This window comes from Zootoca vivipara, chromosome 2 (genome assembly GCF_965207765.1).
Source record: "Zootoca vivipara chromosome 2, rZooViv2.hap1.1, whole genome shotgun sequence".
In the NCBI taxonomy this organism is placed as follows: domain Eukaryota; kingdom Metazoa; phylum Chordata; class Lepidosauria; order Squamata; family Lacertidae; genus Zootoca; species Zootoca vivipara.
In genome coordinates, this window is record NC_142584.1 from 66,498,347 (window position 1) to 66,525,190 (window position 26,844).

Here is a 26,844-nt window from a genome sequence, read left to right on the forward strand (position 1 = left end):
AGAAATTAAGTATTAGGACTCTAAGGGCATCTCTGTATGACCTGCCTATGACCTGCCCAGTAACACCTCAACTTAGTCTTCTTAAGAGAGAGTTGTGCAGGTTTCTCTGCAGAGACAGTGGCATGATATCCGTCTGCACAGAACACATGGGAAGCAAGGCCTTTCAGCAAGTTTGGTCTCCAGTTCTGCTCTTGCGCCCTTCAGGGCTCTGGTGATACAAACGGCACCTGCATAAATGTGACAGAGGAGAGTAAAAGACGTTCCAACTAACTTTATTTACCCAGATCTCATTCCACAGAGAGGACAGACAGTCAGACAGCAACAGCTGGACAGACAGGACCACAGCGACATCCACGAGGGCATGGAGACTGAGCAACAGGGCCAAGCCATGGAGCAGAACAAGGAATGGTCACGACTCCACTCCTTGCAACCAGCAGTCTAGCAGCTCCTGTTCCTCAGGTCTGCTGCTGCTGCTGAATAGTACTGGGTGCCGGGACAGGACAGGAACCCTGGGGAGCGCAGCAGAATGGGACACATTCAGAGGCAGGGAGAGAAACCCATGAATCTCTATGATCACACCTTCAGTGAAGTTCATCCAGGTATATGGGTTGTTTCTTCCTGTGCATGGCACTTTGGTTCCATGGAACCTCTGCTAACATGGGAACCTGCAACACAATCCCCCCCCAACTGCCTAGACTTCTTCCTCCCATCCTCTCCCATTCACACTTCTGGGGTCCTCCCATCCTCTTAAGAAACACACTGAGTGCTCAAAAGATCCTCATCTTGAGGGGAAGGGGAATCCCTCATCAGTGCTAAGCTAAAACACATGTCCTCATCTGCATCAGGGTCATATTCCAAAATGCAGCCGGAGGATATCATGGCTTGGGACCTCTGGAAGAGGCAAATAAGTTGTTCTTTGTTGATGGACTTCTGGTCTGGTTGAGACAAGCTGATCCTGACATGTCAGTGAACATACCTTGGAATCATCTCCATCCATCTGGCTGGGCAAGGACTTCTGGGGAGTGTGGAAAGCCTGCAATGAGAGCCAGGACAGTTTAATCAAGTGGCCTGGGTTGCTCCAAAGCCCAGAGTGTAGTTTGCAATGTACTGACATTACACAGAACACTGGGAACCCCTTCCCACCAAACAGGAGAGCAAAGCCATCCAACAGACCATCTGTGAATGCGACCATACATTGGGGACTCTTCGTCCAAGTGGAGCTGGAGTAGAGCAGTTACCTTCTTGGCAGGCTGGATCTCCTCTGTGGATTTGGACCGAGCTTTCACTCCCTGCTTCTGAGGGGAGCTGGATTGCTCCTGCAGCATAGGAAGCACACATCAGTTGGGGAAACGTGCCCTTCGTTGAGCCCTTTCTCTCCCTTGGAATCTTTCATAGCTTCTGTTTTGCTGCAGACACTTCAGGAAGGGAAGCTCATGCTAGATATCCCATTCATATATACTGCAAGTGGCGTAGTAACCACTTCTGGTTTGCAAGATGCAACCCCAGAGCAGTGCAGTCTACAGCAGTATCAGATCTCTTTGCCACTGGGCTGGGAGCTGGGATGGACCCATGCAACTGGCTGCATGCAGATTCATAACCACAGTGGCATATGGTCTAGGCACAGAGAAGCATCTCCCATGCCACCACCAGCAGATGTGAATGGGGCTAGCAGGGCTGTCCCATTCCAAGTGGAAGCTGCATAGCTGTTACACCACTATTTACAGCCCATCTACTGCAAGGTGACTCCTGGCACTGGCCTTTCAGTATGATGTGGATGCAGGAAGAAGATACGACCTGTAAGGTGAGTGGCATGATCGCACCTGACATCACAGAACATGCTCAGCTCTCAGCGTGCATGATGTTTTCACTGATGGGTGCTAAGCGCAAGCTGAGAAGAAAGGTCTAGGATCTCCACTGATCAACTTCTACAGCTGTTTGAGGCTGGCTATACATAGAGAGAATGCACATATTTGCCTCTTTGGTCTGCCTTGGTGGTGCCCTCCAGGGGTTGTTGAATTACAATTCCTATCTGCCCCAAGAAGCATAACCAATGGTCAGGGATGATGGGCATTGTAGTCCAAAAGCATCTTGAAGGCACCATGTTGGCTATTCCTGGTCCAGCCCATATTGTTTATAAACTGACTATAGAGTGCTCCACAAAAGTCCCAGGCAGTGGTCCTTCCCAGCCCCCACATCTGAGACACTGCAGACTCTTGAAACTAAAACCTGGGATCTGTGAAGAAGAGGCTCTTCCCCTGAGCCGTAGCCCCATCCAAAACTGCATTAATGCAACGATGCCATTCTGTGCAGCACTGTGATTCTGCTGGATTAGAGAGATGTGTGACACACTTAGTGGCACCGTTGCCATCACTGAGTGACACCCTGTGACACTTCCTCAGAGGTGCTGAGCATCGGCAGCAGGGATGGGGAAACTGTGGCCCTTCAGGGGCCACTGACATCCATCAGCCCTAGCCGAGGAGAATGGGAATTACAGTCAACAACATCTGGAGAGTTACAGGATCCCTGGTGCTTATTTATAGTGTCTTCAGGAATAAGAGAGTGGCAGTTGTTGGAAGGTTCCCCTCTTTGGGCCTCCTTAGTATAAAGTACTTCCATGCAGTACCTTTGAGTTCAGCTCCATGGCTCTTTCCTGGTGGGCAATTCTTAAATCCTTCTCTGGCCAGACAGAAGTTTCTGCAAGGAAGATGCACATCATCTGAGAAACCATCAGTCTCCTCCCGCTCCTTGTGGCCGCAATACACATGAGGAGGGTAGTCATGGCTAATAGTACTACCGGTACTGACCTCAAAGGAAATAAGGGCTAAATCCCCTGTTTCCTAGTGACAATAAAATGGACAGGCCTTGCAAAGGAGGGGTGTAAACAAGGGCTCCCCCTCCCCCCATGATCTCTATTGGGGCCAGCCCTTCTAAACTTGTTCATAAATGACCTAGAGTTAGAGGTGACCAAAGTGGTGACCTAGTTTGCTGATGGCAATACAGTAAATTATAAAGGGTGGTAAGAACAACAACAAAAAGGGGGGGTTGGGGAAAGCATAGGACTCCAAGGGTATCTCTTCAAATAGTTGAATGGGCATTAAAATGGCAAAAGTGGTTCAATGATAATAAGTGCCTAGTGGTACACACTGGGGCACAAGAGGAGGAAATCCTAGCTTCACATTTGTTTTATGGGGACTGACTTGGCAGTGACTGAGCAGGAAAGAGACCTCGGGGCTGAGGTAGACAGCTCAACAAAAAGCACCAGTCAAATTGCAGCAACTATGGATATGGCAAATTCCGTGTTGAAGATTATCAAGGAAAGGAATAAAAAGCAAAACTTACTGACATCATAATGCCACTATACAAATCTATGGTGTGCCTGCGCTTGGAAATATCCTGTGCAATTCTGGTCACCCTATCTCCGAAAGAAAATTATAGAGCTGAAAGAGGTGCAGAAAGGCAACCAAAATGACCAAGCTAATATATGTCCCATTGGTTTTTTAAAAATACTTTTATTAAATACAGTACACCAATTCTGATGGCGCACATAAAGATCTCCCAGTGAAGCGAATGTGTGGGGGAGGGAAAGAGAACTTAATTTGGGCTGGACTATGGCCAGCGGGTTGTATGGTGGGTAAAATAGCAGACAGCAGTCCCGATACTTTGCTTCCCTTCTTCCACTCCTTTCCCCACTGAGCATGTTGGTGTTGGGGGACCTGACTTGAATGGAAGTGCAAAGAAGCACATGCTGCTGTTTGGATGGTCCTCCACTCTGTACTCTGCCCATCAGCCTCACAGCGAAAATCACAGCCTTCCCTACCCCTTCGCCCAACAAATAAGGCTGTTTGTCAGTTCAGAGTGGGGAGCACACCTGATACCAAGTCCTCAAAGGAAAAGTCACTGAAAGCCCAAGACCAAGCAGCCAACAGAAACCACTCCTTCCCCTTGTTTAAAAAAGCAACAGCAGTACCAACAACAGTTACCTGCCCTGTCCCCATTTTCAGAGTGTTCAAGGGCGAGGAGGAGGAAGCTGAACAGCCTTCTTTGCCTATGACCTTGTCTCTGCTTACCTGTTCTTAGCCTTTTGGAGCATTGCCCTGATAGGGATTTTGTAAATGTTGTGCCCTTTGATGCTTCCAGGTAGATGCTTACTGTAGGCTCAATGCTCATCATACATACAATTTCTTTCATTTTTATTTTGCAGAATCCATATAGACCCATCACGAGCATAAAAATACCAGCCTGTGTTTTCTCTCCATTTAACTGCCCTTTCCAAGGAAAGCCTTATCTTGTTGCCAGTGACCTGTTTGCAATATCTCAGTGACCCATTTGCAAATTAAACCCCTATCTGGAAGCACCTGAATATGGATTTGGGATTTTCCCTTGCCCAAGTGCTTCTTGCTCCAAGAAAGCTGGAAATCTGCTTCAAATCCCATGCACTCTGCAGTTCGAAAACATTGCTCATTTGGACAGGCATCTCCATTCTAAGGACATCTCATGCACCTCCACAGCTGCCTCTAGCCTGGGATCCCCAGGTCTCCTGAAGAGAGCGTGCGAACTGGGCAAGTTGTAAAACTGCCCTGTGATCTTCAAATGAAGAGTGGTATATAAATTCAATAAGTAAGTGGCAGCGCTGCCCCTTCTGTCCTGGTTCCCCTTCCCATCAGACTACAGCAGCATTCACCAACCCACTGCCTTCCAGATGTTTTGGGATACAACTACCTTCAGACCCATAGACGCACCAGATTGGTGAAACCTGCACTAGAGTTTATCCACAGGTTTATTCTAACCCTCCCTTCTTCGGGTGCTCAGGACACAAGAGCGCCACATTAGAGCTCATGGGAATGCAGCCAAGGCAGAAAGCAGAACTTCACCTTAAGGCTGTCCCTAATGCTCACCCAAAGCTTACTGCATCTGGGGCTTGTCCCTTCCACACAGAAGGGGGCCGAAGCATCATGCTGCCTGCAGCGTTAGGGTTGGGGTTCAAGCAGCCAACTACCACAGCATGGCAAGGAACACAAAATTAGGACACCCCGCGCCCAGCATCAAAGTAGATCCCCAAAGGGAGATGTCACCCACCCACCCACCCACCCATCCCAGAAACGTTGAGCCACAGCGTCCCCTAGCGTTGACTTGAGGAAACGGAGGGAGCCTTGACGCTGAAGAGAGAAGGTGCGCCCCTTCTACTTTGCTCCTCGCGAGCGGAGCGCCCCCTAGCCGACCAGCAACTCAGGAGAACGACCCCTGCTTAGGAATGACCCCTGCTCTAAGAATGGCCGCCGCCCGCAAGACGCAGCTTGCCCGGGCTTACCTGGCTGTCGCTGGGGCTGCCGGTGGCTCTTCCCGTCCGGGATCTCCGCCTGCACTGGCTGCTCCCCTCCCCACTCTCATTCAGACGGTGAGGGGCCGGCACATGCGGTCAGGGGCAGCCAATGGGGAAGCAGCTGCCTCCTCCGCCGTGCTTAGCATGCGAGGCGGCGGCTCGGTAAGTACCTCGGGGACTGAGCTGGGCGAGGGGATGGGGCGCATCGGGAGACGGCGACCCCGCCCCGCCCGACCTCACCCACACGCCGCTTGCTGGCTGATCTCCCCAGCAAATGCACACAAGCAGAACACATTTGCTGAGCAAAGGCTTGCAGAGGTTTTCCAGGGACCTAGGGATGTGCGTGTTCTCTGTGCGTGGGGAGAGCGCGGCAACCCTACAACTGGAGTGTTTCCAACCCAAGTTTCCATTCATCTCTCTCTCTCTCTCTCTCTCTCTCACAAACACACACACACACACACACACAATTGCTTGCCCACAGAGCACACCTCCACCGTTTTTGGAGAGGGATGGGGGACCCAGCTCCTAAGCAGAGACATACACAGCTCCAGCGAAGGAGATTCTGTGGTACAGTTGGTGTGGGCTTGTCGGATTTGCACATCAAATGCTCGACCCAGGGCACCTGGGAATTGGGTTGGGGGTCCTCTTCGCTCTAAGCCATGTCGTTTCACGTGAAGGATGTGGGAACCTCTCAGGGGCAGCGCAGACCCCAAAACAGTCCTGTCTCCACAACTCCTGCACCCGAGTGTGCCTGCCTTGAGGGCTGCATTCACAACCCATTGCTGCCGCACTGCCCAGAAAGGCATGTGATGCCGTGCACAAACTCACAGAGACTCAGCACAACTTAAGCAACAGTGTTATCTTACATTTTACAAAGACTGAAAATTACAAACTATATACAGGCGTCATCACCACCTGCCACAGAGATGCAGTTGCTGCTGGGGCAGCCATGGGCAGCTGTTTCACAACACGGAGCAACACCGTACGACGGTCTGGTACAGCGAGTGGGCAAGACTGGCATTTTCCTGCCCAGCCAGCACGGGCAGTTCCAAGGGAGGAGAGTCAGCCAGAACATTAGGAGGAGACGTTTCTATTCCTGGAAGACAGGCTGGGGGTCCCTAGAGGTGGCTGCAGGCCATAGCCAGGCCTCGGACCATATTCCTATGGGAGGGGAGGAGTCCCTGTGAGGCAGAACATGGTACCACAACATATACTGAACAGGAGGGACCTGACCTCACTGCAAGGAACATGGGGTTGACTAGGCCTCTTGGAAGGGACTAGTATGGCGGGTGGATGGAGTCATGGAGGAGGTCACATGGCTGAAGGTTTCCCAGCAGGACCTGCTGATGGTGGAGTTCCCGTAGGCGCCTCTGAAAGGGAAGCCTGATATCCTAACTGCTTCTTCTGGGCCTGACACTGAGAGGCGGTGGCTGCCTCAGCACTGGGGGCTTCAGATGTGGACTTTTTCTCAGGGGCTGGGCTGGATGAGGAGCTGGTCTTGCTGGAGACACCATCTTGTTCAGGCAGCTGAAGGAAGTCAGGTAGTTCTAGATGCTCTTTGGACAGGAGGCCACGCTGGTCATTGACTCTGCAGCTCTGTGCACGGTTCAGCAGATCCACGAGCCCTGGGGGGGGGGAGGAATTTGCTGTAGTTCTGGCAGCCTAACAATAATTTATTATACTAGTTGTCACCTTTCTATTCAACAGCCTTCTTCACGTTTAAACCTTTCTTTTAAAAATGGCCAATAATCCAGGCGGAAGGCCTTCTTGGCAGTGTTGCCCGCCCTGTAGAAATGCCCTCCCACCAGATGTCAAGGAAATAAACAACTATCTGACTTTTAGAAGACACCTGAAGGCAACCCTGTTTAGGGAATTTTTTAATGTTTTATTTTTTTATTGTGTTTTTAATATCCTGTTGGAAGCCACCCAGAGTAGCTAGGGAGGCCCGGCCTGATGGGCGGGGTATAAGTAATAAATTATTATCATCATCATCAACAACAACAACAACAACAACAAAGTAGTGAGGTTGAAAATTGCATGCATTTACAGAAATAAATATGTCAACATGTATGCAGATTGACATAGCGCCCTTTAATTCCCTGGGACTGCATTGCTTGCTTCCTAGTCAGTAATAAACATCTTATTTACCTCCCCATCTGACAAGTAACTTCAGAGAAGATTTACCTTCCAAGTCATACGTGCGTCTATTCTGTTTGCTCCTAGGATGCTTAGTGAAGGAACAGGACCCCTCACTGAATGAATCAGATTCAGATTCTGTCTCTACAGAGCTGTCATCCTGGAACCACAGTGAGAGAAGGCATGGTTATAACCAGAGCCCAAAATTGCCAACCCTGTACCTGCCTACCGGTAAGCACTATGACATAAGCCTAGCAAACCCAAAACAAGGTGATATGCATGGCTGGTGGGGTGGGGGACAGAAAGACATCGCTAGACATAGAAAACGTATTATCAGGAATTCTGCTAGGCCAAAACTTTTCTCACTGAGATCTACATGCAGGAATGCTTTGTTTCTAAAAATAAAAACAGAGCACCATTCTGTCATGCAATTGCCCCAGCTAAGGTAATACAACCCATGGCCAAAACTCACCTCACTCAGCTCACGAGAAGGGCTTACTGCAGCACTTCTCACACCAAGAGGTTTCCCTTCTGCAATAAAGCACATGGATATCAGATATCCTGGAGGGACAGCAGAACAAAGAGTCAGACCTTAAGCTCTGACAACAATGGGAGGATGGCTGGAACGAAGGCTGAGAGTAAGACTTGATGGAGAATGGATCGGGATTTCCTGGAGGAGACAACATGGAAGAGGCTGGAAACCTATAAACTGGGAGCTGAGAGAGCATGAATGGACTGTCCTTGAAATGATTGAAAGAACAAGTGTCGATCCATGTGCTAGCAAGAATACTGGCAAAAATAAGAAAATGCTGTGTTTACAAATGTGTCATGGACTAGGGAAGTTGTGGGTTTGGAGTACAAGATGAGAGGAAGTAGCAATGTTGCCTTCTCTTTTTCTGACAAGGCTCCCATGTTTTCAGCAGCCGTATGATGAGAGCCCATTCAACAGGTGACTCTCCCCTTCCCTGCTGCTTCCTGCTGGAGAAAATCTTCACTTATCACACAGCTATTAAAGGAGCCCTGTCAGAAAAAAAGTGTCAACTTTAGTGGGCCACCTATAAGTTTACGAGACATAGGTGGTTGATCAGAGCGAATGTGGAGCAGGATGCAATACTGCATGAAATCTGGTATGATCCCCCACCCTTGACAAATATCACCGTGCTAAAGCACATAAATGCCCTGGGACATGTGGATGACTGTTTTTGTATGTGTGCCTGTGGCCTCACTTCTTATGACAAATGGCTCTTCATCTAACCTGTTCACCATGACTGAGAGCTGATTTTCCCACCACCATTCTGCAACCAACATTGAACAGGCTCATTGAGTGGAAGGTGCAAAAAATAGTGGTCTGCTTTTCAACATTGGCAGGAAACACAAGGCAGTCATGTGCATTAGCCTCCCTCCCTCCCTGAGATCCACATGGTATTCATTCTTCCCTCCCTAAGAAGGTGTCCCTGTCTAATACTGCCCAGTGCCAAGCCATCTACCAACTATCCGTAGAAAAATGAACAAGGTCAAGAGGAAGGCAAGATACTACATTAGCAACCACATGTGCCTTTGAGCTTCACCTACCTGTATCTGACTCCAGCACAAGCTTCTGAGAAGCCACAGTGGCAACTTTCTCTTCCATATTAAGAGCTTGGAGCTCACCAGGCTGCAACAGGAGAGCAGAGTTAGAGACACAGCAAGGCAAGGAGTTCATGTCAGGGTAGATGAACCAGAACAACACTGTATACATGCTGCTAAAGTAGGCAGCTTTCCAAAAAGAAGCTGAAGAGAAATAGCCACGTACCGTGGCCTGCCAACCCACAAAAAGAATTAATGGTGTCTGAGCCTAGAGAGCTGCTGGACCTATGAATGGCCTACATTTAGCTGGAACAGAGCATTACCATGGACTCTGGTCTGGGTACCAGTCTCTCCTGGCCTGTCACTTCACTTGCTCCTGCTTAACTAGAAGGGGAAAGCATTGTCCCTAACAAGAATGCAAAAGAGCCCCCTGCTGGGTCAGACCATAAGCCCATCTAGCTCAGCTTCCTATTCTCCCAGTTGCCAACCAGGTGTCAACCAGTTTGTACCCATAAGTGGAACATGAGTGCAACAACACAACAACGAGGAATTCCTAGTAATGCTATTCAGAGGCATTTGGTATTCAACGACTAGTAGACACGGGAAGCTCTTATCTTGTCTGCTGTTTTAGAGCCATCCAAGTTGGTAGCCATCACTACAACTTATGGTAGCAATTTCCATAGTTTCACTATGTGCTGAGCAAGGGATGCTAAAAGAAACTGGGGAGAAAGCTTAAGATCCAAATGTAACTAGAAATTCCATCCCTACAGTCCCCAGCAGAACCCCACAGAGAGGAAAACTGCAGGAGGAAACTCCAAGTTCCATACTCCTTAACCATTTACCATACTGGCTGGGGTTTATGGGTCTTTGAATCCAACAACATCTGGAAGGCCACAGGTCCCCCACCACTGGACTGGAGTCACCCAGACTTCATTTCTGTGTCCTGTTTCACTTCCTCAAAGACCGTTCTCACCCGTCGAAGCAGGACTCGTGTGAGATCCAGGCCGTACTTCTCCACAATGGGCTGCAAAGCCTCCCGCAGCTGCTTAGTAGATTTCGCCAGAATGCACACTGTCTTATTCAGGGGTATGATTTCTAGCCTATAAGGAGAAGAAACATCAGAAATTTACCCAATGGGCACGGTATGCTGCATCTGGCACTGCCACCTTGCATAACTCGTGCACCCCAGTCATCTACCCCAGTTGAAGGATAACCCTCACTTCCTGATGCCTAACGGTAGCAAACCAAAGATTATAGTTCTGATTCCCCCATTCGAAGCCCATGGGCAAAGACACAGAAACTGAGCACATAGGAAAGCAGTGCAGGAAGGATGGTAGTTTCCTAATACTGTGTCCATATATGAATCGCAGCAAAGTGGGCAGGGAGAAGAATATTCAAGCAGGTTGTCTTGAATGAAATCCTAATGTTGCGAACCCCTTGTGGTTTAGGGTCTGAGAGGCAGAGTCCGTTCTGGTGCTGTGAGCCCTGACCTATGTTCATGGTGATACAGCAAGGTTCACACAGATGGGGGGGGAGGGTGCTATCTCCCAAGAGATTTGCAGATTGGGGCTTGCAACACATATGGTCTACTCACTTGGCCACCAGTACCAGTATGGGAGACTCAATGGAGTGTGAGGAAGATAATGGGGGTGGGGGGAGGTGCTTCCACCTAGCCCACCCCCTCTGCTTTTGGAAGCCTTCATGCTCCCTGAATTGGGGATACCACAGGGGCAGCACACCCAATGGGGAAGCTGAGGCCTTGACATTTGGTTGGCATAACCTGATTCTTGGCTATTTTGTAGTAGTGGACTTAGCCGCAGTAGCCAGAGCATCCAGGACTGAGATAAAACTGTTCAAACTCCTTTGTTGTTCTTGCCCCTGCCAAGAGGTGTCATGTTCCTACATTTATTGTACCGAAAAGCTGCATTTTGTATGCTGTTTTATTATCGCTGTTACTATGATGTATTGCTGTTCTCCTTGTTATAAGCTGCTCTGAGCAGTGTGTGTGTGTGTGAAAGCAACATAGAGATAAAAGTGGCATGCACACCAGTAGACAGAGAGGTGTTTGGTTTGCTTATGTTTCACAAATAAAGACGGGCCCCCATCCCCGGGGCATGCTAAGAGGGATTTAGCAAAGTTTCTGCCTGTTGGCTACGGAGTACATGGCCAATACAGAGCAGGAGGGGGTCTACAAAGATTACACTCACTCAAAGCTGACCCTGGTCTCCAGCTTCACCTCCTGATCCACCAGGACTAAGCTCTCCTGGTTCAGTGCCAGCGGCTTCTGTGAAAAGCCAAGCAAAGGCAGACATATTAATACAGCAAAAATTAAAGCACGGATGTATTGTTGTATATGGGTATATGCAGTGCTTTCCCCCCCTAAAAAAATGTTTAAGGGTACTCTCATTTTCCTACTCATATTGAAATACTGCCCCCCAATGAGTACAAACTTTGATCCACAAAGTGTTTAGGAGTATGCATACCCCTGCGTCCCCCAGAAAAAAAGCACTACGTATTTGAAGTAAAACTAGAAAATAAGGCCACAGGTGTGCATGAGTTTAAAAGCTAATGAGACCAAGGATGCAAGTCTGGGAAAATAGCTTTAATAATCCTGCATGATACGTGTTTTGCAACAAAACAATCCTAGTGATTAAGGGCTTCTTCCTAGTTTACATTTGTTTGCTTGTTAACATTTCTTATCACCAGGTATGAATCGCCTCCTAGCATGAGTCCATGAACACCACCGTTATTTTCCATATGTTGCAACACATGTGTTGTTGCAACATCAGCGCTTTCTAACATTCCTCATGACGCCTCAGCAATGCCTACTAATCTTTCAAGATGCCTTTCTCTGGATCAAGTTTATTTTTCAACTGTTTTGAATATTTTGGAACCATGTTTTTTTATTTATTTGTGCACTTGGATGGTAGTGGCAACTCTCCACAAACAGAGAGGTTAGTAGTGTAGTGTTGTGGCTTAAGGACGGAGGGTGTCCTTTGTTCAAATCTTGCTCCTACCAGTACTGACAGTCTGTCAACCTCGGTCCTTTGTCTGTGTACCTTATAAGGTTATTGTAAAGGTTACCGAGATAGTACATGTGCAGCACTTCGAATGCTCAAGAAATGCTATTTAAATGCTGACTACTGTATTAAATATAGTTCTAAGCATGTTTACTCAGAAGTAGGTTCTCCTGAATTCAGCGAGATGTATCACCTAATAAGTGTGTTTAGGTTTGCAGCCTTCTGAAATCCTATACAGTTACCTGGGAGAAAGTTGCTTGAACCTCAGTGGAACTTACATCTGAGTAGACATGCATAGGGTCTTTTGATGCTTTTTTTTGGACCAGGAAGCTTTCTGAGATTATTTCATTAGGAATGACCTATAAGTATATGTACACGCTGTAATCAGCTATAAGCTGGATATTATTTGCCTAATGCAAATACGCCTTCTGAAATACTTGATATACAATCAGGGTGGATCTCTGGGGCTTACCTGTGGATAGGTAGGTAAATATTTGTCTCTGGCAGCACTTTGTAAAGAACAACATTGAAGGTATTTGAATTTCAGAGGAATTGAAACTATGCAGAGGCCCAACCCCTGGGCAAAAGAAAGATTCACCCTGAAGTGAACCTAAAGTAATTTCATGTTGAGTTCTTTCCTCGTCAGCTATGTGGGGTAAAATTAGCTGGCTCAAGGAGATACTTGAAGAATAGTGGGTGTCCCTTGGAAAGTGATGGTGGTAGTGTGTAACTCATATTGGTGCCTCTAGCAATCCATCTTCAGTGTCTTATCCATCATTAGTATTCTGAGCCTTCAACTAGCCAATCTTATGGGACAATATACTGTACATTCATTATCTCTGTAATTCTTACAACAACCCTATAAAATGGCCAATTGTTGCGCATGGCTTTTGAGACTGAGAGAATGTTGGTTTGCCTCAAGTGGGTTTGTACCTGCAGTGAAATTTCAGGCAAGGACTTCTGAACTCGCAGCTCACAAGGGAAGCTACTGTATTGTCCACCAACTGGACAGTTTTTGCCCTTTGAAAGAGGTTACAGCTGCTGTCTCTGTCTATATTTGATCTGGAAATACAGCACACACAGCATCCCTTCCTCTTAAAATTTCTGTAGTGGTATTCCTCCAGAAGTTCTTTCCCTTTTCCTCCCATAGGCCGGGCCTACCTTTTCATTCCCCACAAGATAGATCTTGACATCGGGCAGGTGGAGGCCCCGGCGCTGGCAAATCCCAGCCAGCATGTCCTGGATGGAGAGTCCAGAGCGCACAGGGGCCAGAGAGGCAGTCCCATCGGGAAGGTAAATACAACAGTACTTGACAGGCTGGTTCTGACTATCAGGTTCTGAGCCAGTCAGGCTCTGCCTGTTGTTCTGGAGGAGGAGAAATCAACACATTCAGCATCACTCTTCGGCTGGCTCAACTACCGTACTAGGATAAATGCTCAGAGTGGACACCAGATGATTTCCTAAGGTCTGATATATAGTATTGACTGTGGGTGTTTTGAGGCTTCTGGACAAATGCACCAATGATAATAGCCATACACAGAATTTTCATACAAAACTGTACATCATTTATACCTCACCTGTGTGCAAAACATAATATATTTGCTGTTCCATGCATTATAGAGAATGAGGAGATAGAATACTAGAATGTACACAAGTGGCAGGTGGGGGGTATAATGCCCTCCTTGTGCTTCTCTGATGAGTGCCATTTTTTATTTTATTTTTAAACTTTCCTCTATTTAGTAAACCATATTTTGCATCATGGTAAACTGTTTAGCAGAAGAAGAACTCTGCTAGATAAGGCCCAAAGTTTGTCTGGTATCCTGTTTCCCACCACGGTTAATCAGATTGCTCAGACAAGCTCATAACATACAAACACAAGAAGAGCCCTACTGGATCAGGCCAGGGGAACATCTAGTCCAGCATCCTGTTCTCACAGTGACCAACCAGATGCCTATGGGAAACATGCAAGCAGCAATGCATTGCTGCTTCCCAGCAAAAAGTATCATGAGATCTACTACTCCTGAACATGGAGGTTCTATATAGCAGGTATCTTCAACCTTTTCAGACTCAGGAACCACTTTTAACCCAGACATGCATTTGAGGACCCATTTCTTAGTCTCTCTAATGATATGCTAGTTTTGCTGCACGCAGAGACTACAATAGGGGAGCAATTTAAATATATGATCCTTCCCTACTACCTACAGTTTAAAGTAATACATTTTAGAATTCTACTCTTGCAATCTACATTTCTCATTCTGGTTACTGTATAGAAAAGTGTAAAAGATTTCTGGTTCTAAGATGTGTCAGTTTGGCAGCCTAAAGTCAGCAACTCTTGCTTTTGTGTCCAACAGCTCCCCCTTTCTGCAGATCTGGCACTGGTGCTATGAACGCAGTGCACAGACCTTTGCATACATGTCGCTCTTGCAGACTAAGCTTGTCGCTCTAACCACATTTGCCTACGAATAAGCACCACTGAACCTGGTGAACTGTGCTGAATCATGCCTGGTCTGTTGACATTTATGTGTAATATCTATCAAAGCCAAAGAAAAATCTGATCTGATCCACTGTCCAAGAAACAAGTACGCTGTACATGCATGTGCATATACTAAAAAATAAGTAAATAAAAATCATTATTTTGCTCCCCAGAAGCTGGTTCCATTGGAACAGGTCTGTACTCTGTAGTTTACATTCATGTTATGCAGATCTGGCAATATTCAGCACCCTGCTATCCCTGCAACTGTTATTGGGTTTTGTAGCAATGCTTTCCCCCAGGGATAATGTCACTCCCTGTTCTCCTTTCACTGGTCATTGTATTCAGGAGGCGAGGATTGCCTCCCCGCCAGCTGGGACTCCCTATGGCTGTAAGCAACATCTTTTCAACAGTTCCAGGGGTGGGCGTCTGTTGGAGGGCACCAAGACTGCAGCTGCGGAAAATACTGGGAGCTGCCTCAGCGACTCTTCCCAGGAGCATTTGCAGAGCTGAACTGCACATTGTTGAGAACCTCCTCCACACTGCACAGTCACATAGCCCATTACAGATTGCGTGGGGGCTGGGCGGGACAGAGCGTGCAGCAGCCATGGCAGAACATCAAGCAACAGCAAAATGCCTACTAGCGCAGGGAAGGGAGCGTGACCCGAGCAGCATGGGGTAGGCAACAGCAGCACAGATCAGTTTTCACTGCCCCCCCCCAAGGCTAAACAAGTCCCAGAAGCACTTGCCTCAGTCTGGGAACTGTTGGTGGCGTAAGATGAGAGGAAGCCCAGGTCCAGGCTAGCCGAGGAATTCAAAGAGCCTTGAGACTTACGCCAGTGGGACGGCCCTTCACTGCCATTTCTTTCCTCTAGGACAGAGAATCAGCAGGTTTTGGGAGGATATGTGATCCATGGCAATTGGGCACTTTATTAACCACCCAGAGTCACCTGAACAATTGTGGTGTCCCAACTATTGGCTTTGGACTCACCTCCCCAGTGACGCTCCCTCTGGTCCCCTCTCCGAAAGGATCTCCGAGGGCTCCTGCTGCCTAAGTTGCCACCTTCCTCCATTCCTAGCGGCAGCGATTTCCCTGCTTTTAGTTTCGTTTTCTAGGGGGAATCCAGAGAGTGCATCAGCTCAAGGCACGCTGGACCAGGTTAGGGGGACGAAGTGGGGAAAGGCCACCCCCTAACTTTCCCAAGCAGTCCTGCTCAAGAGGAGGCCCTGTACCTTGCCATGGTCGCTTGGGGGACTGCCGCTTCGAGAGTGAGGCCTCAGCTCTGGCAAGGGCTGCCCTTGGCTTTCAGCCTTCGCACATGACTGATACAGTGGAGACTTGACGAAGCGTGCGTAGCTGTCAAACTTCATCAGGTTGAAGATCTGGAGCAAGAAGCCTTGGGTTAGTCACTGTCCCTGAAGCAGGACGCCCTCCAGGGCTTGGATCGCCTCAGAGGGACATAGGAAGCTGCCTTATACTGAGTCAGACCACTGCTTCATCTAGCTCAGTATTGTCAACACCAACTGGCAGCAACCCTCCAGGCTTTCAGATGTACCTGGAGATGCCAAGGATTGGGGCCTGGGACCTTCTACATGCAAAGTAGCTGTTCTGCTTCTGAGCTGCATCCCTTCTGCTACCTCAGAAGACGTCAGTAATGATGCTTCGCATTACTGATTGGAGAAGGAGCAGGTGGTGTTCCTAGATTCCCACACAAGCCCACATCTCATAGACTAACTAAGGTGGACTGTTCTCACCTGGAGTTGTTGGACCTGAAACATGTCAGGGGTGGGGGTGGCCAGCATCTCCTCACCAATCCAGGCCTGTCTGTCAATATTGACTGGGCTGACCGAATGTCTTGACAGGAACTCATCATAGATCCTCCTAGCCTCCTGGGCCAGCTATGGAGAAAGCAATGTGGGATGAGACGAGTTATGACGTTACCACAGGTAAGAAGCCAAGGTACCAAGTGCAGCTGCTCTCTGTGCCGCTCTTCTTGTCTCCTTTAGTGGAGAAGAGCGTCTGGGTTCCTCTAGTCACAGGGTTGCATGCAACCAATGCTTGTATGCAAATATTAGAAAAGTATTAAATTGAAATTCATTTGTTTGCAAAATTCAACATTATGAGAATCCTTCCTTCCCATACCTGGTAAAATTGCCAAAGCCAGAGGGAGGCTCAAAATGCTTCTGAGCCATCAAAAGGAAGTATTTTAATGTGCTGCAAAGCTCCTTGCCCTTCCCTATGACTAATAATAATAATAATAATAATAATAATAATAATAATTTATTTATACCCTGCCCACCTGGCCGGGTTCCCCCAGCCACTCTGGGCGGCTTCCAACAAAACATTAAAATACAGAAATCAAACATTAAAAGCTTCCCTAAACAGGGCTGCCTTGAGATGCCTTCTAAAGGTCTGGTAATTGTTGTTCTCTTTGACCTTTGGTGGGAGGGCATTCCACAGGGTGGGTGCCACTACCGAGAAGGCCCTCTGCCTGGTTCCCTTTAACTTGGCGTCTCGTAGCGAGGGAACCGCCAGAAGACCCTCGGCGCTGGACCTCAGTGACGAAAGCAGGGAAGTATCGGTATACAAAAAGTCAATTTCCACAATGTGTCTAGGTAGCAGAATTCAGCTTTTTTCAGCCAAGAATTTGCCTTCCTCAGGTACAGAATTTCTTTAGTGTTTTATTTTTCAGTACAGTTCATGTAGTGTAACTGAGAGGCAAGGAGTCATCCTGACATTTCTTAGCCTATCCTCTCTTCCAAATCAGGCCATGTGTTTTCTGAGCAATGATAAATGTTCTGCCTGCATCTTGTGCAGAACTGAGCTTCCTCAAAACAAAAGTCTTCATTTTATAAACTGCAGTTTCTAAACCTTGTGGTTAAAAAATAAATGTGAATATATCCCATTCAGGGCAAATTAGGAACAAACTGAGCTTCCCTTTCAGCCCCCCAGGCAGAGAAAGAGTCTGCTTTCTGCTGGCTTTGGGTTTCATCTGCGTTGTTGTCTGGCCTTGGTGGTGCTCTTACCTGTTGGGTGCTGCCAGCTGGGATCTGCTGAAACTGTTCACAGGCTTGCCAGAAATATACATTCTCAGCACTAAACTCCTTCTTCAGGAACTCCTAAAAAGAGGTGTGGGTAGAGATGAGGACGACCCTCTCTCTGTCCCAGGACTCTCACAATTGAGTGTCCTATGTAGATCAAAGAGTTCATCTAGGCACCATTCAGCCAGGTACAACAAATGCAATACAATACAAAGCAAAACATTATGTAAACTCTACAACAGGCACATACTATTGCAGACTCACACATACACACACCGGGGGGGGCGGTGTGTACCTCTGCTTCTCACGGAAGGGTGAGCCATTTCCTTCTCCCTTGTGGCACTGGACTGGGTGGAGAAGCTTCCACCTCTCTACATAGCACTACCATGGTAGGGAGGGGAAATGCACCACCCTTGCTTGATTTTGCATGCTTTTGCCCCAGTGGCAGCCACCAGAAAATTGGGTAAGAGGCTGGCAGGCCACTAGAGAAGGCTTAGCAGGCCAGACAGGGGCGTAGGAAGGGGTGGGGGTTGCGGTCCGCCCTGGGTGTCATCCCTGAAGGGGTGACAAAATGGCACACCACGGGAGGTGGCACATACCATGGGGCCTGGCCTGCAGTGTGCCTGAGCCACGCATCTTTCCTGGGAGTGACATGGTAGCTCGGGGCCCTGCGCTGCCCCAAACGGCAGCATGGGGCTTGCATCTGCCAGGTGGACTCCACGGGCAGCTTGCCGCGGTACCCCCATGAGTGGATCCGCTGCAGCGCCCCCAGCTAGCTACACCCCTGAGGCCAGATAAGCCCCACAGACTGACTATGTTGGAGGGAGATCATGATAAACAGAAGTGCTGTGTCTTACTCACAGTAAAGTAGGCCACACCAAGTCGGTCCTGCAGTAGTGTCTCAAAGGACTCTGCCCAGCGTGCTACAGATTGCCCCGAAGGAGAGGTGTTCTGGGTGGTTGACAGACTGTCCACACTGTTATTACTGCCCCGAGCCCTCGAGCTGTTTAACTCTGTGAACAGAGAGAGATTTCAGGTCCTTCCCAAGCCCTAGAGTGACACTGAGTTGGGGGTCTGCCGAACTTGGCTACCTGAGGGAGAGGTCTAGATGACAACCTCATTTCACATACTGCAGGTGTGGGGAACCTTTGGCTCTCCAGATGTGGCTGAACTACAACTTCCATCATCCCAGGCAACTGGACATGATTGCTGGGGCTGCTGGGACTTGTAGTTTGGCAGCATCTGGAGGGCCAAAGGTTTGCCACTCCTGACATACAGAAACCAACTGGAGTGGCAACTGAATCTTACTTCAACAAGATGGCATTCCCCCACTGCGCCTGAGGGCAGCAGGCCACTGTAGGAGGTGCAGGCCATGCTATGTGGCATAGGCAGACCTGTCATCCAATACTTCCTCATCTCTCCCTCTACCCCCAGCATCCTTCTGAGGTAGACACCTAACTCCACATAATGAAGGGGTTGGCCCAGCAACAAATCTCTGGCCTCTGTATACCAGCTGGTAAGTCTTAGAGCTGGAAATGGCCAGTCTGTGTCCTCTGTCCAGGCAAAATATCCTGAGAGATATTTTGGGCAACGTTTGTTTCACCATCTAGTTGCCTGGAGCCGTTTTATGTAATTCAGAATGCCAATGTGAGTGAGTGTGAGCAGGTCTTCCTATTGCTTGTAGAGTTTACCAACCTTTGCACTGCTCCACCCCTACTAGCCAGTGAGCCCTGCTGTCATGGTCAGGTCTTTAACCTTCCCACATGCCCAGCACCCTTCCCAAAGAAGCCTACTTACCCCCATCTGACACAGCCAGGCCCTGCAAGAGAAGGATGAGAGTGGTCAAAAGAGTTCTTAGGGATATGGCAGGATGCTGCGGGGCCAGTACCCCTGGGGACGGAGGCAGCCTCTGCTCCAGCATCAGACAGCTTCACAGGACATCCTGCTGCACACAGCAGGTGCAAGACAGCCGTCTGCTACCAGAAAGCTTCCGACCTCAGGACAAGTGCCAGACTATGCCGCATCCAATCTCCCGTGATGTTGTGGAAGTCTGCTGTGGTCAGAACTCGCTGTAAGCAATGTAAGATAGGTGGGAAGGAGGTGCTGACCTACACGAGAGCAGGATCCCAACACTACCACCCCTGGACCCAGCTGCCTTGGGGAGAAAGTAAGCTGTAGGCCCACCTTATTCCCAGATGTACCCCAGGAGGAATGACCCAGGGCCAATACTATTCCATACTGTCCAACATTTTCTCAAATGAAAATATAGACATTCTATTCTACATCAGGAAGCTTCTCCCGCGTTTGATCTCCTGCACACATAGATGTCTTATACGCATATACATCTGTCACCATGAGCCAATTACAACCTCAGTGCCTAACCTACCTCACAAGTTTGTTGTAAAGGAAAAAAAGATATGTGAGGGAGGGGATTGTGTACAATACCTTCAACTGATAAATGGAACTGAAATAACATTTCAGCACTACGCTGCCATGAGTCTCTGTCAGGGAAAAGGTGGGAAAGAAGAAGAGGAGGAGGAGGAGGAGGAGGAGGAGGAGGAGGAGGAGGAGGAGGAGGAGGAGGAGGAGGAGGAGGAGGAGGAGGAAAAATTGTGAGAATGATCAGGAACATACCAGAGAGTAAATCCTATTGAACTCAGTGGGATTTAATTCTTATTAAAAATGCTTACGGTTGCCCAGTCTTTACCCATTTACCTGGGAGTAAGCTCATTTGAATACAGTGGGACTTACTTCTGAGAAGACATGTAAAGGCTTGCAGTGTAAGTCTCCATTTACAATAAAGGAAGAAACGCCCCATGTGTTTCCTAAAAAATGGCTGGCTGCTGAAGCATTTTAATTAAACGATTTAAAGCGGACTGGTGACCCTTTCCTTCAGAATTATAGGAAGGGGCTTTGTATGCCAGCTCCACAATTTCCTTCATTTGATGCAGGTAATTTATTTTCGGTATAAGCAGCACTCCGTTTTTGCACACATACACACACCACTTTTAATTGTTCTCTGAGACATGGAGGGGAAGAAAATGGAAAAGTGGGGCATTCCAGGTTCAATCAGAAATGGTGTTCAAAGTGCAACATTACTTGTATAATGGCACCAAAGGGCCACACACAAGACCTAGAGCAGGGGTGGAGTGCCTCAGGCCCAGGGGTCAAGTGTGGCCCTTCAGGCCTTTCTATTTGGCCTCTAAGACTCTCTGCTGCCATAATACCCACTTGAGCCTCACCCCTCACCTGCCCTGCTTTGCACCCTCCCTATTCTTGCCTGACCAGAATGTGTCGTAAGAAGAAGAAGAAGAGAAGAGTTTGGATTTGATATCCCGCTTTATCACTACCCGAAGGAGTCTCAAAGCGGCTAACAATCTCCTTTCCCCTCCTTCCCCACAACAAACACTCTGTGAGGTGAGTGGGGCTGAGAGACTTCAGAGAAGTGTGACTAGCCCAAGGTCACCCAGCAGCTGCATGTGGAGGAGCGGAGATGTGAACCCGGTTCCCCAGATTAGGAGTCTACCGCTCTTAACCACTACACCACACTGGCTCTTTGGCTTGTCTGGGTATATGTAAACACTAGCCAATCGTTGCTCTGCCTGCCTTTGCCTCTGGCACCACCTGCCACTGGCATGTGGCCCCCAGAAGGAAATGCGCCTCTCAGGCTGACAAAGGTTCCCCACCCCTCAACTAGAGACTCCCATCACAAGGACCATCCGGATGTGGCACAGAGACCAGCCTTGCCACAGTGCCAGTGTCTAGTCAAGCCAACCACATACAGATGTTGGTGGTGTCCTTTGCCTACGCCATTGCTGTGTGGCACATACAAGGTTCCTCATACTGGAACCTCAGTCTAGGTCTTTCAGATCACACAAACCTGAAAAGGACTAATGGAAGCAGGGTGCTGATGGGACAGCTTGGTCCTTCTCATGTCAGGGGAGACAGAACAACTCCCCATATGAGAACGTGAGCAGCCATTCCTTCTTGGAAACCCACAACGGTTTCTACAGAAACAGGGTTGAATTCAACCTAATGTTACATGGCAGTGGGAAACTTTCAGGACACATAGATTATGCACACATTAGCATCCCCCCCCACACACATATTCCATACTGCTGTACACAGCCAAGAAGGGGCAGGGGTGTCTTCACTTGATACACATTGCCTGCTTGGTTTCCCCATGCCTGAAGACCACCACCACCCTGAACTCCTACTCATGAAGCTGTCATCTGCACATGTGCAACAGCTGTACACACCTCAGCTTAACCGTGAAATGAATGTAGCTTATGTTTTCCAAATGGATGACACCTGGTTTGAAGGGAAATGCACCAAAGAACAGTATTTCTCAAGAAAAAGCGACAGGATATAGAAATGGATTGCGACTAATGCCATGTGTACGCAGCTTCAAGCACCAGTGGTGGGCCAGAGTAAACAGTAATGTGGGTACTGTCTCTGGGGTCAGTATATGATATTTCTATTTGAATCCACTTTACAGAAAGGATGGGGATTCTCTGCACCTCCAGATGATGCTGGACTACAGCTCCCATCATCCCTGACCATTTGTTATACTGGCTGAGGTTGATGGGTATTGGAGTCTAACAGTGTTTGACAGGCCACAGATTCCCCAACTCTGCACAATAGGATAAGACTCTATGTTGTCACCAAAGTCAAAGGGAATCTTTCTATGAACCACACCATGGACTTCTCTCCAAAGGCTCCTACAAGCTGATCCCACACAGAAATTCCAGATAGGATGCCCCATCCAGGGCAAACAAAGGCTAAAACCGCTTTCCAAGCAACCAACTAGGCTTCTGTGGCTGGTTCGCAATTATGTCCCATCTAACATTCCTACTAAACCCTGCTATTCCCCTAAACAAATAGCTGCCAGGTTTCAGCACCACCAGCTTATATAACCTGCAACTCCTTGCTCTTTTTTTTCTTTTTGCCTTGCTCACTTCATGAGGCTCCGGCATCCAGTTTTGTCGGCCCATCTAATCTGATTACAGCCCTTCCTTGCCTTTTGTGGCTGCCAGTCATGCTGAGTTGTGCAACATGATCTCAGAGACTCTCACGCCAGCCCTCGGTCTTCTGGGCTCACCGCGGCAGATCATCTCTCCGTGCAGGCTGCAGCCTCTGAAAAGTACTGTGATTTCACAGGCCACAGAAACCCTCTCGCTCAGTGTGAGGGAAAAAAAAACACAATCTGGCGGGGTGTGGAGGGCGAGGGGTTAGCAAGGCAAGAGTCACAGACCCTTGACACAGACCAGCCACGCAGAGAGGGCTCTCCATGTACTCTCCCACAAGTTACAAAGAACGAGGTGGGGCAAACAGGCTCATTGTCACCAGGCTCAAAGGAAGTTAAGTGTGCATTGGCCTTTCTCTAATAGTCAAATCCCACCCTCTCCTCAATATCAGTGTCACAGCCTCCCACTTATCTTCCTGGATGTCAGAGATCCATGAAAAGCAAAGGCACCCCAGCTGGCCCAGAGAGACCCTGCGAGGAGAAAAACAGTGAATGCTGATCTTCCTAGATAAATAACAACCCCAAAATGCATAAACACACAACCCGGATCCTTTAAAGGCTGCTTTCCTGAAGCATCCTTTGCTGGGACCAGGGGGGGGGGGGGACAGAAACCATATTTGCCTGCAGGTTTGTGAGCTGCAAGCCTCTGGCCTTGCCATCATCCCCCAGGAGCAATTGAAGTGTACTCACTCACCATTCGGCCATTTTGGACGCCCAGGTATTTGGGTTTTCCCAGCATGCCTCGTGCTGCTGTCACAGGTAGTCCGTCTAAGCCAGGACCATCAGCCTAGGAGAAGCCCCTCCCTGAGGCTGCAGCACGGCCTTCTGAGCATCCCCGGCAGGGAGAGAAAGAAGGAGCGCAGCTGCCTGCCACGCTCACAGTGCTGCACTCACTACCTCTTTTCTCTACCACAGGAAGTGTCACTATGGAAACCAAAAACCACAGCTCAAAATGGGGTTTGGAAGAGAGACTCCCTCCTTCAGAGAGCACAGCCCCACAGACACCTACAACAGCCCAGGACTCTCTTTGAACTGTCCGAGGCTAGAGCATAAATTTCCCCAAAGGATTCTGCATCCTGATAAGGAACCGGAGCGTTAGGAGCTAAAGGCAAAGAGAATTACTGTCATCCACCACAATAAACCCCTCAGGGGAAGGAACTGAACAGATGGGAGCAAGGTAACAAGGCGTTGCTTCAGCAGAAATGCAGCAGGAGTGAGAAAATGGAGACAGCAAGCTGAGGTGAACGCAGCTCAGAAAACTGTCCTTGGAGATCATGAGAGTCCATCAGGAACATGAGGACTTTGTTTCATAATCTCTGCTGTAGCAATATGGCAAAAGAGGTTCCAGCTAATAAACAAGCCTGCTGGCATGAAGTCAGGGGCCTTGTGACTACATATATGGTGCCTCTAGGCTTCTAATCCAGGCAGCCCGGCCCAACATTGTTAAGCGTGATATTGGGATTTATTCACTTATTTCTTACATTTTTATCCCAGCCCTCCTCCAAGGAGCTCTGGGTGGCATACATTCCTTCCTCCCCTATTTTATCATCACAACTACCCTGTGGGGGGAAGGTCATGGAGCGATTGGCCAAAGATTACCCAGCGAACTTCATGGTTCTAGTTAGGGGGGTGGCCACTTTCAAAACACATTGCCAGAAACAGAGAACACAGAATTACATCTGCTAGTTTTTATATAGAGACACCAATTTTAAATACTAAAATTTAAATAGAAATACAATACTTCTCACCACAGAGAGGACTACAGCCAGGTGACCTGTGTGCCTACTCAGTCCACTCGTGAGATGCACACGGTTGACTGGCAATTCCAAAAGCCCTCCTGCTTTCCCTTTCTCTTTAAACTCAACCTGGATTCAGGATGACAACTTGAATAAAATACGGGGGGCAGGTAAGCCCCACCCCACATAGTCAATCACAAGATGCAGTGCACACACACCATTTGAATGGCAATGTCCATCAGCTTGGGGGGGGGGGCAGCCCCCTGAAATATTTTAGGGGGGGCAAAGGGACTCAGTTCTTAGGAGTTAGTTCCTATGCCTGGACTGAACTGCCCTTCAGCTAGAGGACTGTCCTCTGTAAAGTAGGATATATGGCCACCCTTGTCCTAGATTCTAGGACATGGACCAACACATACACTATACTGGCTCTCACTGGGAAAGCTGGCAGCCTTTGAGACAGATTTGAACCCTCCAATGAAAACTTTAACTAGCTTCTGGTAATTCTTTCAAATTCAAAGCAAGGTGTGATTTTTTAAAAAATGTTGTCCAGTGTCACTTGTAATGTGTAATTGTGTAATGTTATTGTGTTGTTATGCATATTCTGAGAAAGTAAAGGATCACTGTCAACCTGAGGATATATTTCAGAACACTCCAGAGCAGTGAAGCTTTTCCTGCTAAGTAATGCCACTTGCATTATAGTACCTAAACATATTGTCCCAGGCATTGGCCTAGTATCAGGAGAATACACTGACCTCCCAAAGTGTAACAGTTGGACATCTCTGATCCAATGCAAGGCTGGGAACATGAATGAGCTTACCTGAATGTGCTGCAAATTCTAGCATGTCATACAAACACAGCACAATCAATGGTACTCCCCATGGGTATAGCATGGGAGGCACTGCAAATAATATTGTAGTAGAGAATCCACAAGGGAGGTTTCTGTATTGTAAACATTCTCAAGATTGCCTGTGAAGATGTGTAATTAGTGCTTGCAGTGAGGAGCGGGATATATATATATATATATATATATATATATATATATATATATTTCAGAATCTAAAGTAAAATTGACCACACGCATCCATCATTTATGTACAGACTATTACCTGTGATGTCTTATCAATCTGTTAGGTAAGAGTTCCCAGGTTCTATATGGACTGCATCAGTCATGACAAAAACACTCTATTTAAGGCAAATATGTTTCTGGTGGTAATTTATAAACGGTAGTTCTCAACAAACAACAAAAATGTTGCCGCCATCAGAGATAGGCTGGTGGATGGTGGGTCAGGGGGCTGGCTCCCTCCTGTAGCACAGGTGGGGGGGGTACAAAAATTGCACCTCTCTTGGTTCTTTGTCAAAGGAATCTGGATGCTATTGCGGGTGGGAAAATGAAAAACTGGGACAGCCAAAGTTGACGCATCTTTCCATCCCTGGAGAGGCGTGTATGAGGGTATATGGAAGCCAGCCAATTGTACAAAGGAAAAATTTGTGTTAATTGCTCCACCTGCCCACCACTTATTTGCATTGTACCCTGGAAGGTTGTCCCAAAGAGGAAAAGGGTTACTCACCCTCCACACTTACAGTCAGAAAGGTACCAGTGCCTCAGTTCCTTGAGAAAGACTCTGGCCCACCTGGAAAGTGTATTAATGCATACAAGTGCTTTCAATTCCAGCTTTGTTGGACTCTGTGACATGAAGGCTAAAGCTCTGAGCCCATGTCTCCCTCCTTCCTGTCATATGTGCTGCAATCATCTTGTCACTTTTCTAGATCATGTCATGCAACTGGAGCAAGAGGCCCCAAGAATGGATCTGCTACTTGTCTGAATTTTTCAAGCTTTGGACAATGATTGTGGGTGGTTCTCTCCTACTTGGCTATGTTTTGTATCTATATATAGTACTTCAGCAAGTACTTAATATTCATGCCTGACCTTCCAGCAAATGTTTAGGTTGCAAATTGCATTTGTTTTTAGTACTGCAGCAGCCAATTTTTTCATATTTTATTTTCATAATCTTTCATTCTCTTACTGTTCATTTTACCTGTATCGTCCATGGCGCTTCAAATTATATCTACATTATATCCACATTCCTAGTGAACTTCATGCTGCTTGTTGCCTCCAAAGGTACAATGCACCAGATGGGGTCTTTCCTCATAATGGGAGATTTGTGCAGTTACTGTTATGCACAATGTTATCAGTTGTGCTGTGAGACAAGGCCTATGCAATTTCCAGAGAGGGCTTAAGTCTATTGCAACAAAAAGGGACTGTGTTGTAAGGACTATGAAACTGATTGTCCACATTTCATAGCTGCCAAGTTATCCCTTTTTTAAAGCATAGCTGCCAAGTTCTCCCTTTTTTTAAGGGAAATTCCCTTATGCTGAATAGGCTTCCTCACGAGAAAAGGGAAAACTTGGCAGCTATGTTTTAAAGGGATTTTCCCTTATGCTGAATAGGCTTCCTCGTGAGAAAAGGGAAAACTTGGCAGCTATGCCACATTTACAGGGAGAAAAGAGAGAGATGCAACTGTTATTGG

At 47.8% G+C, this 26,844-nt stretch overlaps 1 protein-coding gene and 2 long non-coding RNA genes across 3 annotated transcripts; 1 reads left to right on the top strand and 2 right to left on the bottom strand.

The window, feature by feature from the left end:
• Positions 1 to 256: 256 nt before the first annotated feature.
• LOC148686898 (uncharacterized) lies at positions 257 to 5,485 on the bottom strand. Its single transcript, XR_015948204.1, has 5 exons — positions 5,309 to 5,485; positions 2,624 to 2,694; positions 1,239 to 1,316; positions 977 to 1,033; positions 257 to 509 (listed from the first exon to the last, which is right to left on the bottom strand). It is a non-coding gene; the product is annotated as an uncharacterized LOC148686898 (long non-coding RNA).
• Positions 5,486 to 6,164: 679 nt separating this feature from the next.
• RGS14 (regulator of G protein signaling 14) lies at positions 6,165 to 23,503 on the bottom strand. The gene is made up of 15 exons (XM_035105870.3): positions 23,275 to 23,503; positions 19,352 to 19,373; positions 18,416 to 18,567; positions 17,540 to 17,632; positions 16,268 to 16,411; positions 15,746 to 15,895; positions 15,504 to 15,624; positions 15,262 to 15,383; positions 13,204 to 13,407; positions 11,230 to 11,306; positions 9,996 to 10,122; positions 9,029 to 9,110; positions 7,929 to 7,987; positions 7,505 to 7,616; positions 6,165 to 6,945 (listed from the first exon to the last, which is right to left on the bottom strand). Exons 1-15 carry the CDS (start codon positions 23,317 to 23,319, stop codon positions 6,632 to 6,634), a joined length of 1,824 nt encoding a protein of 607 aa, XP_034961761.1. The 5' UTR covers positions 23,320 to 23,503; the 3' UTR covers positions 6,165 to 6,631.
• Positions 15,094 to 24,943, top strand: LOC148686899 (uncharacterized). The gene is made up of 2 exons (XR_015948205.1): positions 15,094 to 16,459; positions 23,496 to 24,943. It is a non-coding gene; the product is annotated as an uncharacterized LOC148686899 (long non-coding RNA).
• The last annotated feature ends 1,901 nt before the right edge of the window (positions 24,944 to 26,844 follow it).